The sequence below is a fragment of the Uloborus diversus genome, chromosome 9 (genome assembly GCF_026930045.1).
Source record: "Uloborus diversus isolate 005 chromosome 9, Udiv.v.3.1, whole genome shotgun sequence".
In the NCBI taxonomy this organism is placed as follows: domain Eukaryota; kingdom Metazoa; phylum Arthropoda; class Arachnida; order Araneae; family Uloboridae; genus Uloborus; species Uloborus diversus.
The window spans coordinates 149,405,649-149,420,149 of NC_072739.1; the positions used below are offsets into that span (position 1 = coordinate 149,405,649).

Consider the following 14,501-nt stretch of genomic DNA (forward strand, 5'->3'; position numbering starts at 1 on the left):
GCCTTGATATGTAGCAAAAAATTGCATTTTAAGTCTTTTATTTGGAAAAAATGTCAACGGAAACTAACTTATCCAGCCCTTATCACTTAAATTGCTTAAAAGCAACTTAAATATTTTTTTTGGGACTTCAATTACAAACGAGTTTTGATAGGACCCCCTGCCTCCCTAGTTTATATCGTGATGATAGTTTTAAAAGGAGGTTTTTTGGAGGAGCTCACGAATCTTCCATCCCTTTCTAAAGTATGTATAAATATTGTTAAAAATCGAATTTTTAGAGCTTCAAAGGCAAAATATTTCCAGGAAGGAAGGATTCTAAGCACCTTCACATTTCCTTTAATGTAAGCAAACATTACCTAAAGGTGCATTTTTAGGCTGGACAGCTGAAGAGCTAGAAGAGCACCTCTCCTCTTCTAACTTCTCAATGTATAATGACAGAATATTTTGGTTTCTAAACTTTATTTTCAAAAAGTATTTTGGGGCCAGCGTCCGAAACCTGACCTTTCTCCGTACTTTATCAAAAATACACAAAATGCGTTTTTAGTTTCCTAATTTTCAAAAATTACTCGGAAATTTAAATTTTGAAACATATTCGAGGGAGATTCCTAAATCCACCTCCTCACCTAATGTCTCGATACCCCGAAAATTGAGTTTTTAAAACTTCATTTTAATAAAATTTCTGGGGAGTTATCAGGGCCCAATTTCCCGATAGGCAGAGTAGACAGCTGCCTAGGGCGGCAAACTTTTCAGGGACGGCAAATTTGCTATTATAATAAATATTTTTTGAATTCAGTTGTTATTCTTGAAAGTAAAATATTAGCATTCTATCATTTTCAACAGAGACAATTTTTTCTTATAATTTATTAATGATTACTTTCACACATCGTATGAAAGTCAAATGTTTTTCAATCATGGTATTTGCCGAATCGTCAGCAAAATTTGCCGAATAAAAATTTTTTTGGGAAACCACTGTGATCATTTCGTCAGTGTTGCCAGATTGGGCGAAATTTCCCCATTTTGGGGAAATCTGGTGCTCTCTGGAGAAATTTTGGGGAAATGGGTTTTGAGAGGAATTCTTTGGGGAAAAATTTTTTCCTTGGGGAAAACCTGGGGGAAAAAAAACCTCGGGGAAAAAAGAATTTTTTCCGTACTTAAATTCACGTCAAGAAGTAGTGGGAACATTGTTTGTATCAAACAGCAATGGGTCAGTTACCTTTGCTCAACTTTATGGAATTCGCATATCGCATTATGTGGAATATTATGCAATGGAATTCGCACTAATGTTCTGCGTGAGTAACTAGTTGATACGTGAAACAGGTTTAAAAAAATTTTGAAAAAAAAAAAAAAATAGAACCGACTTCAAAATTGCTCTAAAAAGTAAAAAATAATTTTATTCTTTAAACACCATCGATAATGCTTTTAAACATAATTTTTGAAGTTGGAGTAAAAACAAAACGTAAAATCCAGTGTAACCATGCTTCTTTCATATTTTTTTCAGAAAAGCATCCACAGTTACGAACGAAACATTTATATCGTTATTCAAATATGTTGTCATCAATGCATAATTTATGTGATAGTGAAGAAACTGGGCCTGGTTAAATTTATAGTTGTAGTTGAGTTATGGCTGTGAATGATTTTATCTATTCGTTTTTGCGCCAACTTCAAAAATTATGTTTAAAAGCATTATCGATGATGTTTAAAGAATAAAATTATTTTTTACTTTTTAGAGCAATTTTGAAGTCGGTTGTATTTTTTTTTTCAAAATTTTTTTATTTCATTCTTTTTAGTGTAAATGTAGGTATTTTAGAAATAGTACACGAAACTTCACCTTATTTTTTTCATAAAAATGCTCTATACTAAAAAAAAAAAAACTATAAACATGCTTTAAACTTTAAGCGATTGGCACTAAAAACTTATCTTTGTTCCTCTTTAGAATTAATGTGTAGTTAATTTAATTATAACCATTTAAGTATTACGTTTTTCATAACTAATTTACATTTCACAGCATTAAAGTTGCTCATGATGCAATTCTGTATTTTCTTACTTAGCTCCCATCATTTGTTACTGGCACAGATGATAACGAAAAAATACTACTGTAGTTGAGGCAAACCTAATGGTAGCATTGTGAAGGCTAAGCAGATCCTAATCACTGCATCACCTCGCTTCCAGGTCAGATTTACCCCCACTATGGAGCAATAGCACTGAAGAAGGGAAGATTTCGATAAGTCACATAGGGTTCTATAAATCAGCAAGGTTACCAAGATAAAATTATTTACGCCAAAAATGAGACGACAGCGCCAGATTCCCGATTATTATCGAAATATCCCCCCTGAAGAAACTTGATGCTTGCTTCAGAGAAGCCTTCATTCAAAATTATCATTACGATTACTATTAATGTTACTGTCGTATGGCACCAAACTTTCATAACAATGGGTTTTAAATTTAATCATTTAACAGGGAAATTGCATGAAATTTATTGTTTTTTGCCCATAACTTTTTTTCTAAAGGACAAATATGGTCAAACAAAGTAATGGGACCTAAGTTGAACCATCCCCTATCCATTAAAAAAAGAATCATCAAAATCGGTTCACTAGGTGAGACGCTGTGAGTGGACAAAAAAAAAAAAAAAAAAAAAAAAAAAAAACATACATACGGTATGAACTGATAACCGCCTCCTTTTTGAAGTCGGTTAAAAAATAAGTGCGATGAAGAGTGTTCTTGGATAAATTTATACAAAATCATAGTTTAAATGTACATACAGAACCAGAGTAGTGAATGCGAGTAGAAAAAAAATTTGGTTATTGCTTATCTCTTGGTCAGGCGCTTGTATTTATGACTAGTGGCACCTGCACGGCTTTGCCCGTAGTAGAAAATTAATAGGTCTTTTGGTCCCCCTGTGTATTGCTCGGTAAAATGTTCTTAAAATTGGAATAGAAAAAGAGCAAAATCGAATTTTCAAAAAATTGCTTAAAGGTGCACACCCCCATGCTACAAACTAATTCTTTGTCAAATTTCATGAAAATCGGCCGAACGGTCTTGGCGCTATATGCGCGTTAGAGGTAATGACATACAGAAAGAGATCCGGACAAAGAGATATCCAGACAAAGAGACTTTCAGCTTTATTATTAGTTAAGATAAAGATAAAGAAGACAAAAAAAAAAAAAAAAAGTGAAAATGGGAAGAAAAAAAAGTTGGGGAAATTTATAAGAAAATTTGGTTATCTGGGGAAAAAAAAATTTTCAAGAGATAAAAATATTAGAGAAAGTCGATTCATTTTATGAAAATATTAGTGGAAAAATAATTTTTGCATTTGGGGAATTTTGGTAGAAAACATTGCTTTTTGGGGAAAAGTTGGAAGGGAATTGGGGAAATCTGGATTTGACCATCTGGCGACACTGCATTTCGTCGGGGCGCCTCAGAGTGTGAAACGCCATCATTTCTTCATAAGTTTAACAGTTTGAATCTGGGGAACACTATTTTACGTTTTTTTGAGTTAAGGATATTTTTCTTTTTTAGGGGGGGGGGAGGGGGCGGCAGATTTCAAATTTGCCTAGGGACAGCATGGAGCTAAATTCGGCCCTGAGGAGTTTGTTCAAAAATTTCGGATGGCCCCTCCCAAAACAATCGGCTGGATCCGCCACTCACGGGGGGGGGGGGGCTAGTATACAGTAGTGTCCATATACTAGAAGTGGGCAGTGTCGTTCTTTTTAATGATCCGCTCATCAGAGGACCGTTCATTCTTTTGATCCGTTCATTTAACTCGTTCATTTGAACGACTTCGTTCATTTCCCTAGTAGCACATAACGTACGACGATATCGCAAAATTTACCAGTACTATATCAATGCGTCATCGGGTCACGATAAAAAACGATGTCTAACCCGACAGAGCATGCGCTATCGTAACAATATCGCATTCGATATTACAACGATAACGTGAGCGTCATCACGTCGCGATTAGAGAAGTGCGTGAAATTTCAAATATTTGATTTTTCTTTATTAAAGCAGGATTATTTTTGATTTATACCATTTTATTCATAAAATTACCGTACAGTTTTGAAATATGACTATTATAAGGAATTTTGTAAAATGTCGTTTCTCGTGATCGTGACGATGACGAGCTATACAATAGAAACGATATACGATATCGAGTAGATGAAACGATGTACGGCAATGACGTATAGATGACGCTACGATATCGGGTGCTACTAGGGTAAAAAGTTATAAGTAATCTCTCTGCACGACATACTCACGTACATTCGAAATGATTCATTATGGTCAGCAATATTCTTTGAAGGAAAAATAACTAAACTTATCTGAAAGTAGGAACATAATTGTGGTTATGAAAAATGAATTAAAAAAACATTATTCAGGTTTAGATGCATAAAGCAATTAAGGTAATCCTGTAAGATATTTCTCAGTTTCCGAATGGTAAGACATGTTCTCCTTCCGAAAATCGCAGGTTATTATGTTTTACTATAAAAAAATAAATAAATAAATAAACTGTTTGTTACCGTAGAAAATTTGCAAAATTGAACTTACGTGAAAAGTGCACTAATTCTAGTTAGAAATATATCTCTAAGCGTAGTACTTAGAGTGAAAATAAAGCAAAAAATAGTTTTTAATCTGTACTTTAGGCTAAATTTTACAAAAAATGTAACAAAAAACTACAAAAAAAAAAAAAAAAAGAAGAAGAAGAAAGAAAGAAACAGGCTACAATATTAAACACGAGAATAAAGAAATGCTTATTAAAATTTTAATAACATACACTTAACAAAAGTATTATAATCATAATACGTCTGCTTTTTACATAAAAACTGGCGTAAGTTAAGTTGTTGAAACTAACCTTTTTTGACCCTAAAACAAACATCTGTCAACCATGACATCTACTCAAAAAAAAAAAAAAAAAAAAAAAAAAGGTGCTGTCTTTCAAATATTTTTTCCAGCTACACTACTGTATACATGCATATAGTATTACCAATAGAGATAACGAAAAAAGTAACTACAAATAAATTGGTAGCTCAGCCGGAGTACCAGCTAATTTAAGAGGGTATTCAAGTCTAGAAATTTAAAAAAAATCAACATTTTTTCCTTTTCATATTTTCAAAGTTTAGACCTTTAAGAATACGCCTCTGAGATGATTTACGGAAATTCAAATTATTTCCGGAGTTATAGTTAATTTTGTTAAGATAAATTCTTTTTTACTTTCTTCTATATCTAATATATAGAAGAAAGTATTGGATTCGTGCAAATTTTCGAATTTCGAATTTTGACGGATTCGAACGTTTTGAGGTGTGCTGAGTCCATTTCGACCATTTTTGGAAAATGTCTGTCTGTCTGTATGTGTGTGTGTATGTGTGTGTGTATGTGTGTCACGTCTGTGTGTGACCAGTTTTTTGTGGCCGCTCTACAACAAAAACTACCGCATGAAATCGAACGAAATTTGGTACACATATGTGCCCCTATGTGAACTTGTGCCCATTAGTTTTTGGCGCGAATTCCTCCAAGGGGGGTGGAGCAATGGGACGTTTTTCGAGTTACGCGTGCTTGCTATTACTCAGGAAGTAACTGACGGAATCAAACAAAATTTGGTCCATATGTTGGTATTAACAGGAACAGGTGCTGATTCAATTTTGGTGTCAATAACGCAAACGGGGGTTGAGCTATAGAACGTTTTTTGTCGTCAATTGTGACTGCTGTATCTCAAGAAATAATGAACGGAATGAAAGAAAAATTTATCGGCAAGTAGCCCTTAGTGGGTATAAGAACTGATTTTATTTTTGTGTCAACAGCTAAAAAGGGGGTAGCGCAATCACCCGTTCTTTTTTTCCATTTTGAGTGTCCTATCTCAAGAAGTAATGCTACGTTCTGGTTGAAATTTGGAATATATGTGAATCCATGTGTAAACAGGCTTTGGTTCAATTTTGACGCCGATCGCTCCAAGAGGTGTTGATTTTTTTTTTTTTTTTTGCGAATAAAAATATTTTTATTAATGCAACAATAAGAAAGATAAATCGTAATAGATTGTCGTCTGCGTATTTCTCGTGATTTTAATTGTATGGAAATGATAGGAAATATTATCTCAATGATTTAAAATTTTTAACTGTTGCCATCTTATGTTTGTTAACAAATAAAATATTTGTAATTAATTCAAGCAAGGCTTTTAAAAAAACTTTCAATTTTCGCTCTTAGCTTTGCTTTTGCAATAATTCAGACATTGGGATAGTCGTCAAGTTTTTGCATGTGTAATTTTGTTTTTGTTGGGAATATTGCTTCCTCGTCAAGCATGGGGAGGGATCAGAAAAAAAAAAAAAGAAAAATATAGAAGAAAGTTTCGTGATGGCCACAACATACTAGTTGTATATGACAAACCACACTTATACTTGACAAACCATCAACTACGTATATGTACGTTCCCCGTGTACTGTGCATTTTTTCAGTGTTAAATTCAAATTTTGAAATATAAAACGGATAAAAAAAGTCCAAGAGAAGTAATTTGCATCTAGATAGACAAAGAAAAAGCCAGCAAACAAGATCAGCAGCGTAACAAATGCTCCGAGGTAAGCTTCTGAAGTTTCAAAAGAAGGCAGAACTACTCTTACGGCTGAAAGCTTTGCCAAAAATGTAGTTTTTGAGGTATAGGAACAATGCATAAAGCAGGGACGGCTGTTTAAAAAAAAAGATAAGTGTAGTATACTATTAAATCACTCAGACTGCTCAAAATGCGACTGCAAACTTGAAAAGCGTTTTTCTCGAAACAACTTTTTTCAATACGGTTGACAAGATATCTCAAGTTCTAATGCTCCGATTTATTTGAAATTTGGTACAGACTTTCTTGATACTATCAAAATTGTCTCCAGTTACGGGTTTCTGTATTTTTTTTTTTTTTTACTATTTTTAAAAAAATACCAAAGTTGAAAAAAAAAGCCAAAATGGCATTAAAAAAAAAAAAAAAAAAACGACGCCATTTTGCGCAATTTGTTTTCCGAATCGGCTACGTCCGGACAATTTTACATCCTTGTTTAACAAGGATCAACCTTAATTTCATGTTTCAGATTACCAGGAGGATTAGAATCTTGTCAACCAGTAGACACTTTTTTTTTCTGGGTCCCCACTTTGTTGGCCTTTACTGATTTCAATTTTGAATCCCCCCCCACTATTATACATTTTTATACTTCTCAACCGTCAATAAAAACCCCCATAAAAATTTGATACTATAAAAATGGTTAAAGTTTTTTTAAATTTTTTTGAGCAATCACGATTGCTTATTGCTTTCATTTGACTGTTTTGATATGCTATGATTTTATTCCCCCCCCCAGCACCCTCTGCAGCACCACCGCCGACCGGCCGCCTAACGATGCTGCTCCTCTCGCGAAAACCGTCTCCAGGTTGCGTCCATATCCTACACTTACACGCATACATACACGCACATACACACACACACAAAAACACACACAAACACATACACACACGCATACGTACAGACACCTACACATACACACAACTACCCACACACTCATACCTGCACACAGACATAAACACACATGCCTACACACATACACATACCCCCCCCCCCCACACACGCATAAACACACACGCCTACATACATACACACACACACACTCGTGATTGCGAAAAACATAATTTGAACTCAAGATGTCCAAGTTCAATTTTTTATTATTATTATTATTATTTTTACTCCCGCAAAATTGTCTTGAAATCGAGCCTCTAGACTAAAACACCCCCTCAATTAAAAAAAAAAAACTCACTTAAATATTATGGAGCTTCAAAATTATTCCACAGTACCAATGAAAATGAGAAAAAAAAAAAAAAAATCGAATTTTCAAAATTAATTTGAATTTTGAAATTTTGAATTCAAATTATGTTTTTCACAATCACGAGTTGCGACAGGACCCTACTCATTGGTTACCACCTCACTCGCTTGTTTTTAGAAACGGTTCTTGTCCCTCCTCTTGGGCGTTTATACCTGTGTATATTTGTGTATGTGTAGTCTTATGTGCGTGCGCAGACCTGTATATATGCACGTTTGTGTGTGTGTATGTGTGTGAGTATGCGTGTGTCTAGGACATGGACGCCACCGACCAGGAGCAGCGACTCGGGAGACGACCAGACGTACCGCGACTGCAAAGGACGGTGGGGTTGAAAAAGGAGCCGGACATCAAGGACGGTGAAGTAAAAACAATTAGCAATCGTGATTGCTCAAAAAATAAAAAAATAAAATGAATTTTAACATCTTGAATTCAAATTATGTTTTTCGCAATCACGAGTGTCGTGTGTGTGTGTGTGTATGTAGGCGTGTGTGTTTGTGTGTGGGGGGTATGTGTGTAAGGGGTATGTGTGTGTAGGCGTGTGTTTGTGTCTGTGTGCTGGCATAAGTGTGTGGGTACTTGTGTGTATAAATGTGTGTGTGGGGGGGGGCGGTATGTGTATGTGTGTGTAGGCATATTTGTTTGTGTCTGTGTGCAGGCATGAATGTGTGGGTAGTTGTGTGTATGTTTTTGTGTGTGTGTGTATGTGTAGGTGTCTGTATGTATGCGTGTGTATATGTGTTTGTGTGTGTGTGCGTGTGTGTAGTTGTGTATGTATGCGCGTGTGTGTAGAACATGGATGCAATCTGGAGACGGCTTTGCGCTACAGGAGCAGCATATCGTGAGGAGCCGGTCGACGGTGATGGTGCGGAGGGTGGCGGTGCGGTAATGAAATGATAGGACGCCAAAAACAGTCAAATGAAAGCAATAAGCAATCGTGATTGCTCAAAAACACACATATTTTTAAATGAGGGAAAAATTAGACAGTAATAATCCTTATTTAAAATCTCTGGATAATTGAAATGGAATGTAATACTTTAAGGGACTGGGAAGTCGTCAAGCAAGGTGAAAATCAAATTAATACAGATGATAGTTGATAGGAGGAGTGTTATAGAAGACAAAATGATCACCAGAAGAGTGATAAAAGGTACTTTTAGAAATAATTTTCGTGACAGAATGGGTGAGAAGGACCTAACAAGTCACACTAAACATTACGAATGGATACATGGGAAAATTGCAAATGAAGAACTGCAACGATTAAAGAAAACTGATTAAAGCAGAAAGCAAAAAGATTCGAACTCAATATATTGTACTACACTAAGAAAAAGGAAATTTGAGATTGATTAATGTGTTAAAAATTTGAAGATGAATGTATATTTCAAAAAAGGAAAATGCGATTTTTTATCACAAGTGCATCGATGCAAGGTTCCAAACTGCTTTCCGTTCAAAAGAACGATCGTTCATTTTTTAGGTGAACGAACGGATTTGTTCATTTTAAGGATTCGTTCTTTTTGACCCGTTCGTTCATGGACGACACATCTACCCTATCAACTGGCAGAAAAGAATGAGAAAAGTTAAATGGTGGCGCCATCTAGGAAATAGAAAACCATCGATATGGAAGAAATGAAATTATTTTGTGAGTTGAATTAAACATTAGTTTTCAAAGAATCAATTATATGAAATATGCCTAAATAAGTGATGATAATTTTAATAGTTGTTGAAATCACGTGATCAATCTATCGGTAGCTCCCGGTTGAGCTCGTCGAACGCAAGCATTACGTGTGTTGAAAGGGAGAGCCGTGAAGCTCAAATCTCTCTTTCTTTGCTCACATTGTTTAATATAATATAATTTAATCTTATCACGTGGAATCTTTATAAACTGTTTACAATGTATATAAAGATTTCAAAATGGATTAAATTCCCAAGATTACAGCGTTTTCTTTCAGTGTCAGTAAGTATAGTACATTTTCGTACGGTATATCTTTTATTTGGCATTTTGATACATTTCTTCGTCGGGTAAATTTCTATTCATGGAGTCTTTTAAGAAGTCTGATTCCCATGAGAATTGCACTTTTATTAAAGGTACTTTAGTGAAAAATATCTTGATAATTTGTTGTTTTCATCCATATAAATAGTTAATCTTCGACTTGTTTTTGTTTCCAGTAATATTTTTTATATTAGTTAATGCTTTACTGTGTGTTATGTGACCGCTGTTTTTTTTTTTTCTTTTTTGCCGAAGTTAAAACATCATTTGAAGATACCCAAGTTAGGCACGTCCATGGAGGAGGTCATACCCATACTCATGACCATATGGAATCTCCTGGGACCTACTTGATGAGGCAACAACCTGTCAAACGAATTGATTTTGATTTGGTACTATTATTTTACTTCTATTTACATATTTTTCTTAAATGTTTTCTAACCTCATAGCAGGATTTAATTTGCATGGGAACTCAGCTTCTGCACTACTTATGAATTTTATGAAAATATTTACCAACTTGAGAGAATTAACCAGTGGTGTTCTCATAGGGTTATACCCCATATAGGTCACCGTCCGTTAAATACAGCTAAATCCAGCCGCCATATTTGAAAAAGGTTGCTAGATTCTTTTGTTTATCGCCCTATTTGGCGATAAACAAAATGAAGCAATTCTTTTGATATAATCGTTACGGATCAAGTTAAGTTACTTCATTAATGGTGTACAGTTAAGAAAAAAAACATTTAACAAAAACAATTTTTTATTTTTAATGATTTAAATATATTAGTTTATAATTGAACTTAAGAACCATTCCTAAATTGTGTTTTATTCATCCAATTCGTTTTAATTAATTTAAAAATATTTTTAATGTCACATAAGAGGCAAATATGAAAAATTATTTTTAAAAAATCGAATTGTACCACGTTTGAAAAGCAAGCACTAATAAGCCACAAACAAACAAACAGTTACACAGTTTAAATGCAGTTACTTGTTTTATTATAAATTCACCGTGAAATTTGGTTATATGTTAGTTGATTAATATACTTATGGTAGAGTCATATAGGGTCATAAACTTTTCATACAGGGACTCTAATAACTCATTGGAGCTATCTGTACAAAGTCCCCCCCCCCCCCCCCCCCCCGCCAAAAAAAAAAGAGACACCATAAATGAAAGAAAAAAGACTCCTTTAAATACTCCTCAACCCCCCGAAAAAAAATCAACGGCAAAGTTTGTTCTATGACCTGCAGGGGTGCCCTTTCCTTCAAGAGTGTGATACCCCCCCCCCCCTCCCAAGAACGAATCCAAAATACCTGTAAAGAAAATTTTAGTGGCAGCGCAGTTCTGTCCCATGAACCCCCCCCCCACTCACATACAACCATGCCCGTCATATGGGTGATCAGGGATTCAATTGCCCTTTCCCCCTGGATTTTTGAAATGTTTCTGAAATTGGGCATTTTTGTACGAATTTGGTGGGTTTTTTTTTTTTTGAGCGATCACGATTGCTTATTGTTCTCATTTGACTGTTTTTGGTGTTCGTGCCTTTTTCAACTTGGACCAGAAGCCTTTGCAGCACCACCGCCCACCGTCTGCTGGCGGCGCGGCGCGGCTGCTCCGGTTTTGAGCTATCCGCTTCTCCTGGTCGGAGGCGTCCATGTCCTACACACACGCACGTTCACACACATACACACGACTTCACACACATCCACTCACACACGCCTACGTGCATGCACACAGGTCTACGCACACACACAACTATGCACACGTAACCGCCCAGGAGGAGAGGCAGACTTGGGGGGGGGGGGGGGACAGGAGCCGTTTCTAGAAACAATAACTCCAATGAGTAGGGTCCTGTCTCAGTTCGTGATTGCGAAAAACATAATTTGAATTCAAATATTCAGAATTCAAATTAATTTTCTTTTTTTTTTTTAATAAAATGCATTGCGCACAATCTGACTGATTCGAGCACTTATAATGTAAGTTTCTAGAATGGAGGGGGGGGGGACATCATTCCCCTCCCTCCATTCCAGAAAATTTGAAATGGTGGGCCTTTGGGACAAAAGACACATTGCTACAAACTTACATACATGCTTACATAATAAAGTGCTCGAATCAGTCAGAGCATGCATAAATCAAGGGCGGATCCAACTTCTGCTTTTAGAGGGGGTTATTCAGAAAACAGGGGAGGGGTCGTGTCACATATTGCTCTTCTTGAGCTCAAATGGGGGGGTACCCGGCCCCATCTGGAGCCGTTCCTTAATAAAATTTGCAATGGATAGCAAATTTGCGTATTCTATACTTTGTTTATTATAAATTTCTCATTTCAGTACGAAGATAAATTTTTTGTTTTAATCAGATCAGTTTTTTTGAGCAATCACGATTGCTTATTGTTCTCACTTGACTGTTTTTGGCGTCCGTGCCTTTTTCAACTTGGACCAGGCCTGCATCACCACCGTCCACCGGCGGCGGCGCGGCTGGTCCTGACCACTGTCCCCCAGAATCCACTTTTGCTGGGCGGTGGCGTCCATGTCCTACACACGCATGCTCATACACACTCGCCTACGCGCGCACGCCTTTACACACATACTCACGCCTACGTGCACACACGTAAGCCTACACACACACGCACACAACTATATACTCGTAAGCACCCAGGAGGAGGGACATGCTTGGGCGGGGGAGCCATTTCTAGAAACAATAACTCTAACCAATAGAGTCTTGTCACAACCGAGGCCTTCACAACTCGTGACTGCGAAAAACATAATTTGAATTCAAAGTTTCCGAATTCAAATTACAGTTTTTTTTTTTGGTGCATTTATTTCTTTGTTTTTTCGCAGCCCAATGCAAATGAAATGCTAGAAAAAAATTTCGTTAGTAAACTCCTAAAATCCCATAGTTAAAAAAAAAAGAAAAAATATAAAAAACTAATTTGAATTCCGAAACTTTGAATTCAAATTATGTTTTTCGCAATCACGAGTTGCGACAAGACTCTACTGGTTAGAGTTATTGTTCCTAGAAATGGCTCCCCCGCCCAAGCATGTCCCTCCTCCTGGGTGCTTACGTGTATATAGTTGTGTGTGTGTGTGTAGGCTTACGTGTGTGCACGAAGACGTGTTATGTGTGTAAAGGCTTGCGCGCGTAGGCGACTGTGTATGAGCATGCGTGTGTAGGACATGGACGCCACCGCCCAGCAAAAGTGGATTCCGGGGGACAGTGCTCAGGACCAGCCGCGCCGCCGCCGGTGAACGGTGGTGCTGCAGCCCTGGTCCAAGCTGAAAAAGGAACCGGAACATCAAGGACTGTCAAGTGAGAACAATAAGCAATCGTGATTGCTCAAAAAAAAATCGCAAAACAAAATTTTGAACAGGCATCTCGTTTACAGGACCAATCTGTGAGCTCAAGGCCAAATTGCAACTGTTATTCTCTCCCCCGCCCCCCTCCTCGGCTGCCTGCATACATAGACATTTGTATGTGTAATTTTACGGAGTAACTAAGAAAATATTTCCATTTTAAATTAGTAATAAAAAAGAAAGCTTCGATTATTATGAAAGGGCGTTTATTAAATACCTTCAATAAAGCATTGACATTTTTTCTGGTGGCTGGGCAGCTTAATTTTAAATATAGTCAAATTTTGCCCAATATTTACTAACGAAAATAATTTCAGGTATATAAATTAGTATCAAAGTCTCAAAAATCATATTCATCATACCAACATAAAGGTAGTGTTTGTTGAAGAAATTTCATCATTCTCTTCAAATTTTCTAATTTTCTGGTTTTGTCTCCACTTATTTAACAGATGCTCTTAACATGTGAAATCTACATTTTTAAATTAAAATGTAGCTTTTTTTCTTTTTCATATATTCAAAACTAGGGAACAGAAACGCGGACCATCGTTTTCCGAAAAGTTTCACTTTTGGTTTCGATTCTATCCCATAGCGCAGGTGTTCCCAAACTTTTTCGATTCGCGGCAGCCTTAGAAGAAATATAATTTTTCGAGGCATCCCAGTCTTTATTGATCATATATGTGTACGAATGTTACCGTGGACACTTCGTGGCATCTTTTCGCGGATTAATCGGTAAAAATCGGCTGAAAAAAATTGTTAAAGTGGCCGCTGACCGATATGCTAATGCATTGTCGCATCTCTACTCCGCACCAGGAAAAAAATGACGTTGATATTCCATTTAAATTCGTGGGTCACTAGAAAAATAAATAAATAAATAAATAAATAAAAACTTATATTTAAATTTTTTTCTCTCCATAAGGGAGAAAATGAATAAAATACACGACATATAAATCCCCAAAATGGGGGAGGAAATCAATAAAATATTTGTTAACTAATTAGTCTCTTTCATTTCTATTTAACTATATTATACTTTATGCTTTATTTTGCGGCCTCTTGACAGAATGTACTACACCGATCCCTTCCATTTTGGTGGAACTTAGAAATATCAATCATGAATTTTAATCTCTTTTTGATATTTTCAATTTGGCCCAGGTTCCATAGTTGTGGTACGCCCTTTGTTAGCACAGCCATAAAAATATATTACTTTTTTCAATTTTTCAGAAAATTTGAAGTGATAAACAAATGTTACACAACAGTTTTTAATTTTAATCTATACATTGTCTTTAGCAATAAAAGTATTAATTTGAAATTAAACCTTGCCAATGTTTGGAAAATAAACAAAATCTGGAAAACTAAGA

General features: G+C 36.0%; 1 protein-coding gene across 3 annotated transcripts in view; it reads left to right on the forward strand.

The window, feature by feature from the left end:
• The first annotated feature begins 9,717 nt into the window (after nucleotides 1–9,717).
• The window catches only part of LOC129229652 (uncharacterized), a 30,132-nt gene continuing 25,348 nt past the window's right edge, over nucleotides 9,718–14,501 (forward strand). For 2 of the 3 annotated variants that reach the window (XM_054864006.1, XM_054864007.1), the window contains exons 1-2: nucleotides 9,775–9,905; nucleotides 10,063–10,196. In XM_054864006.1, the coding sequence (XP_054719981.1) occupies nucleotides 9,854–9,905; nucleotides 10,063–10,196 (186 nt within the window). In that variant the 5' untranslated portion in view covers nucleotides 9,775–9,853. Of the gene's footprint in view, nucleotides 9,906–10,062; nucleotides 10,197–14,501 lie in introns of all 3 variants that reach the window. The other variant, XM_054864008.1, reaches the window with a different exon arrangement.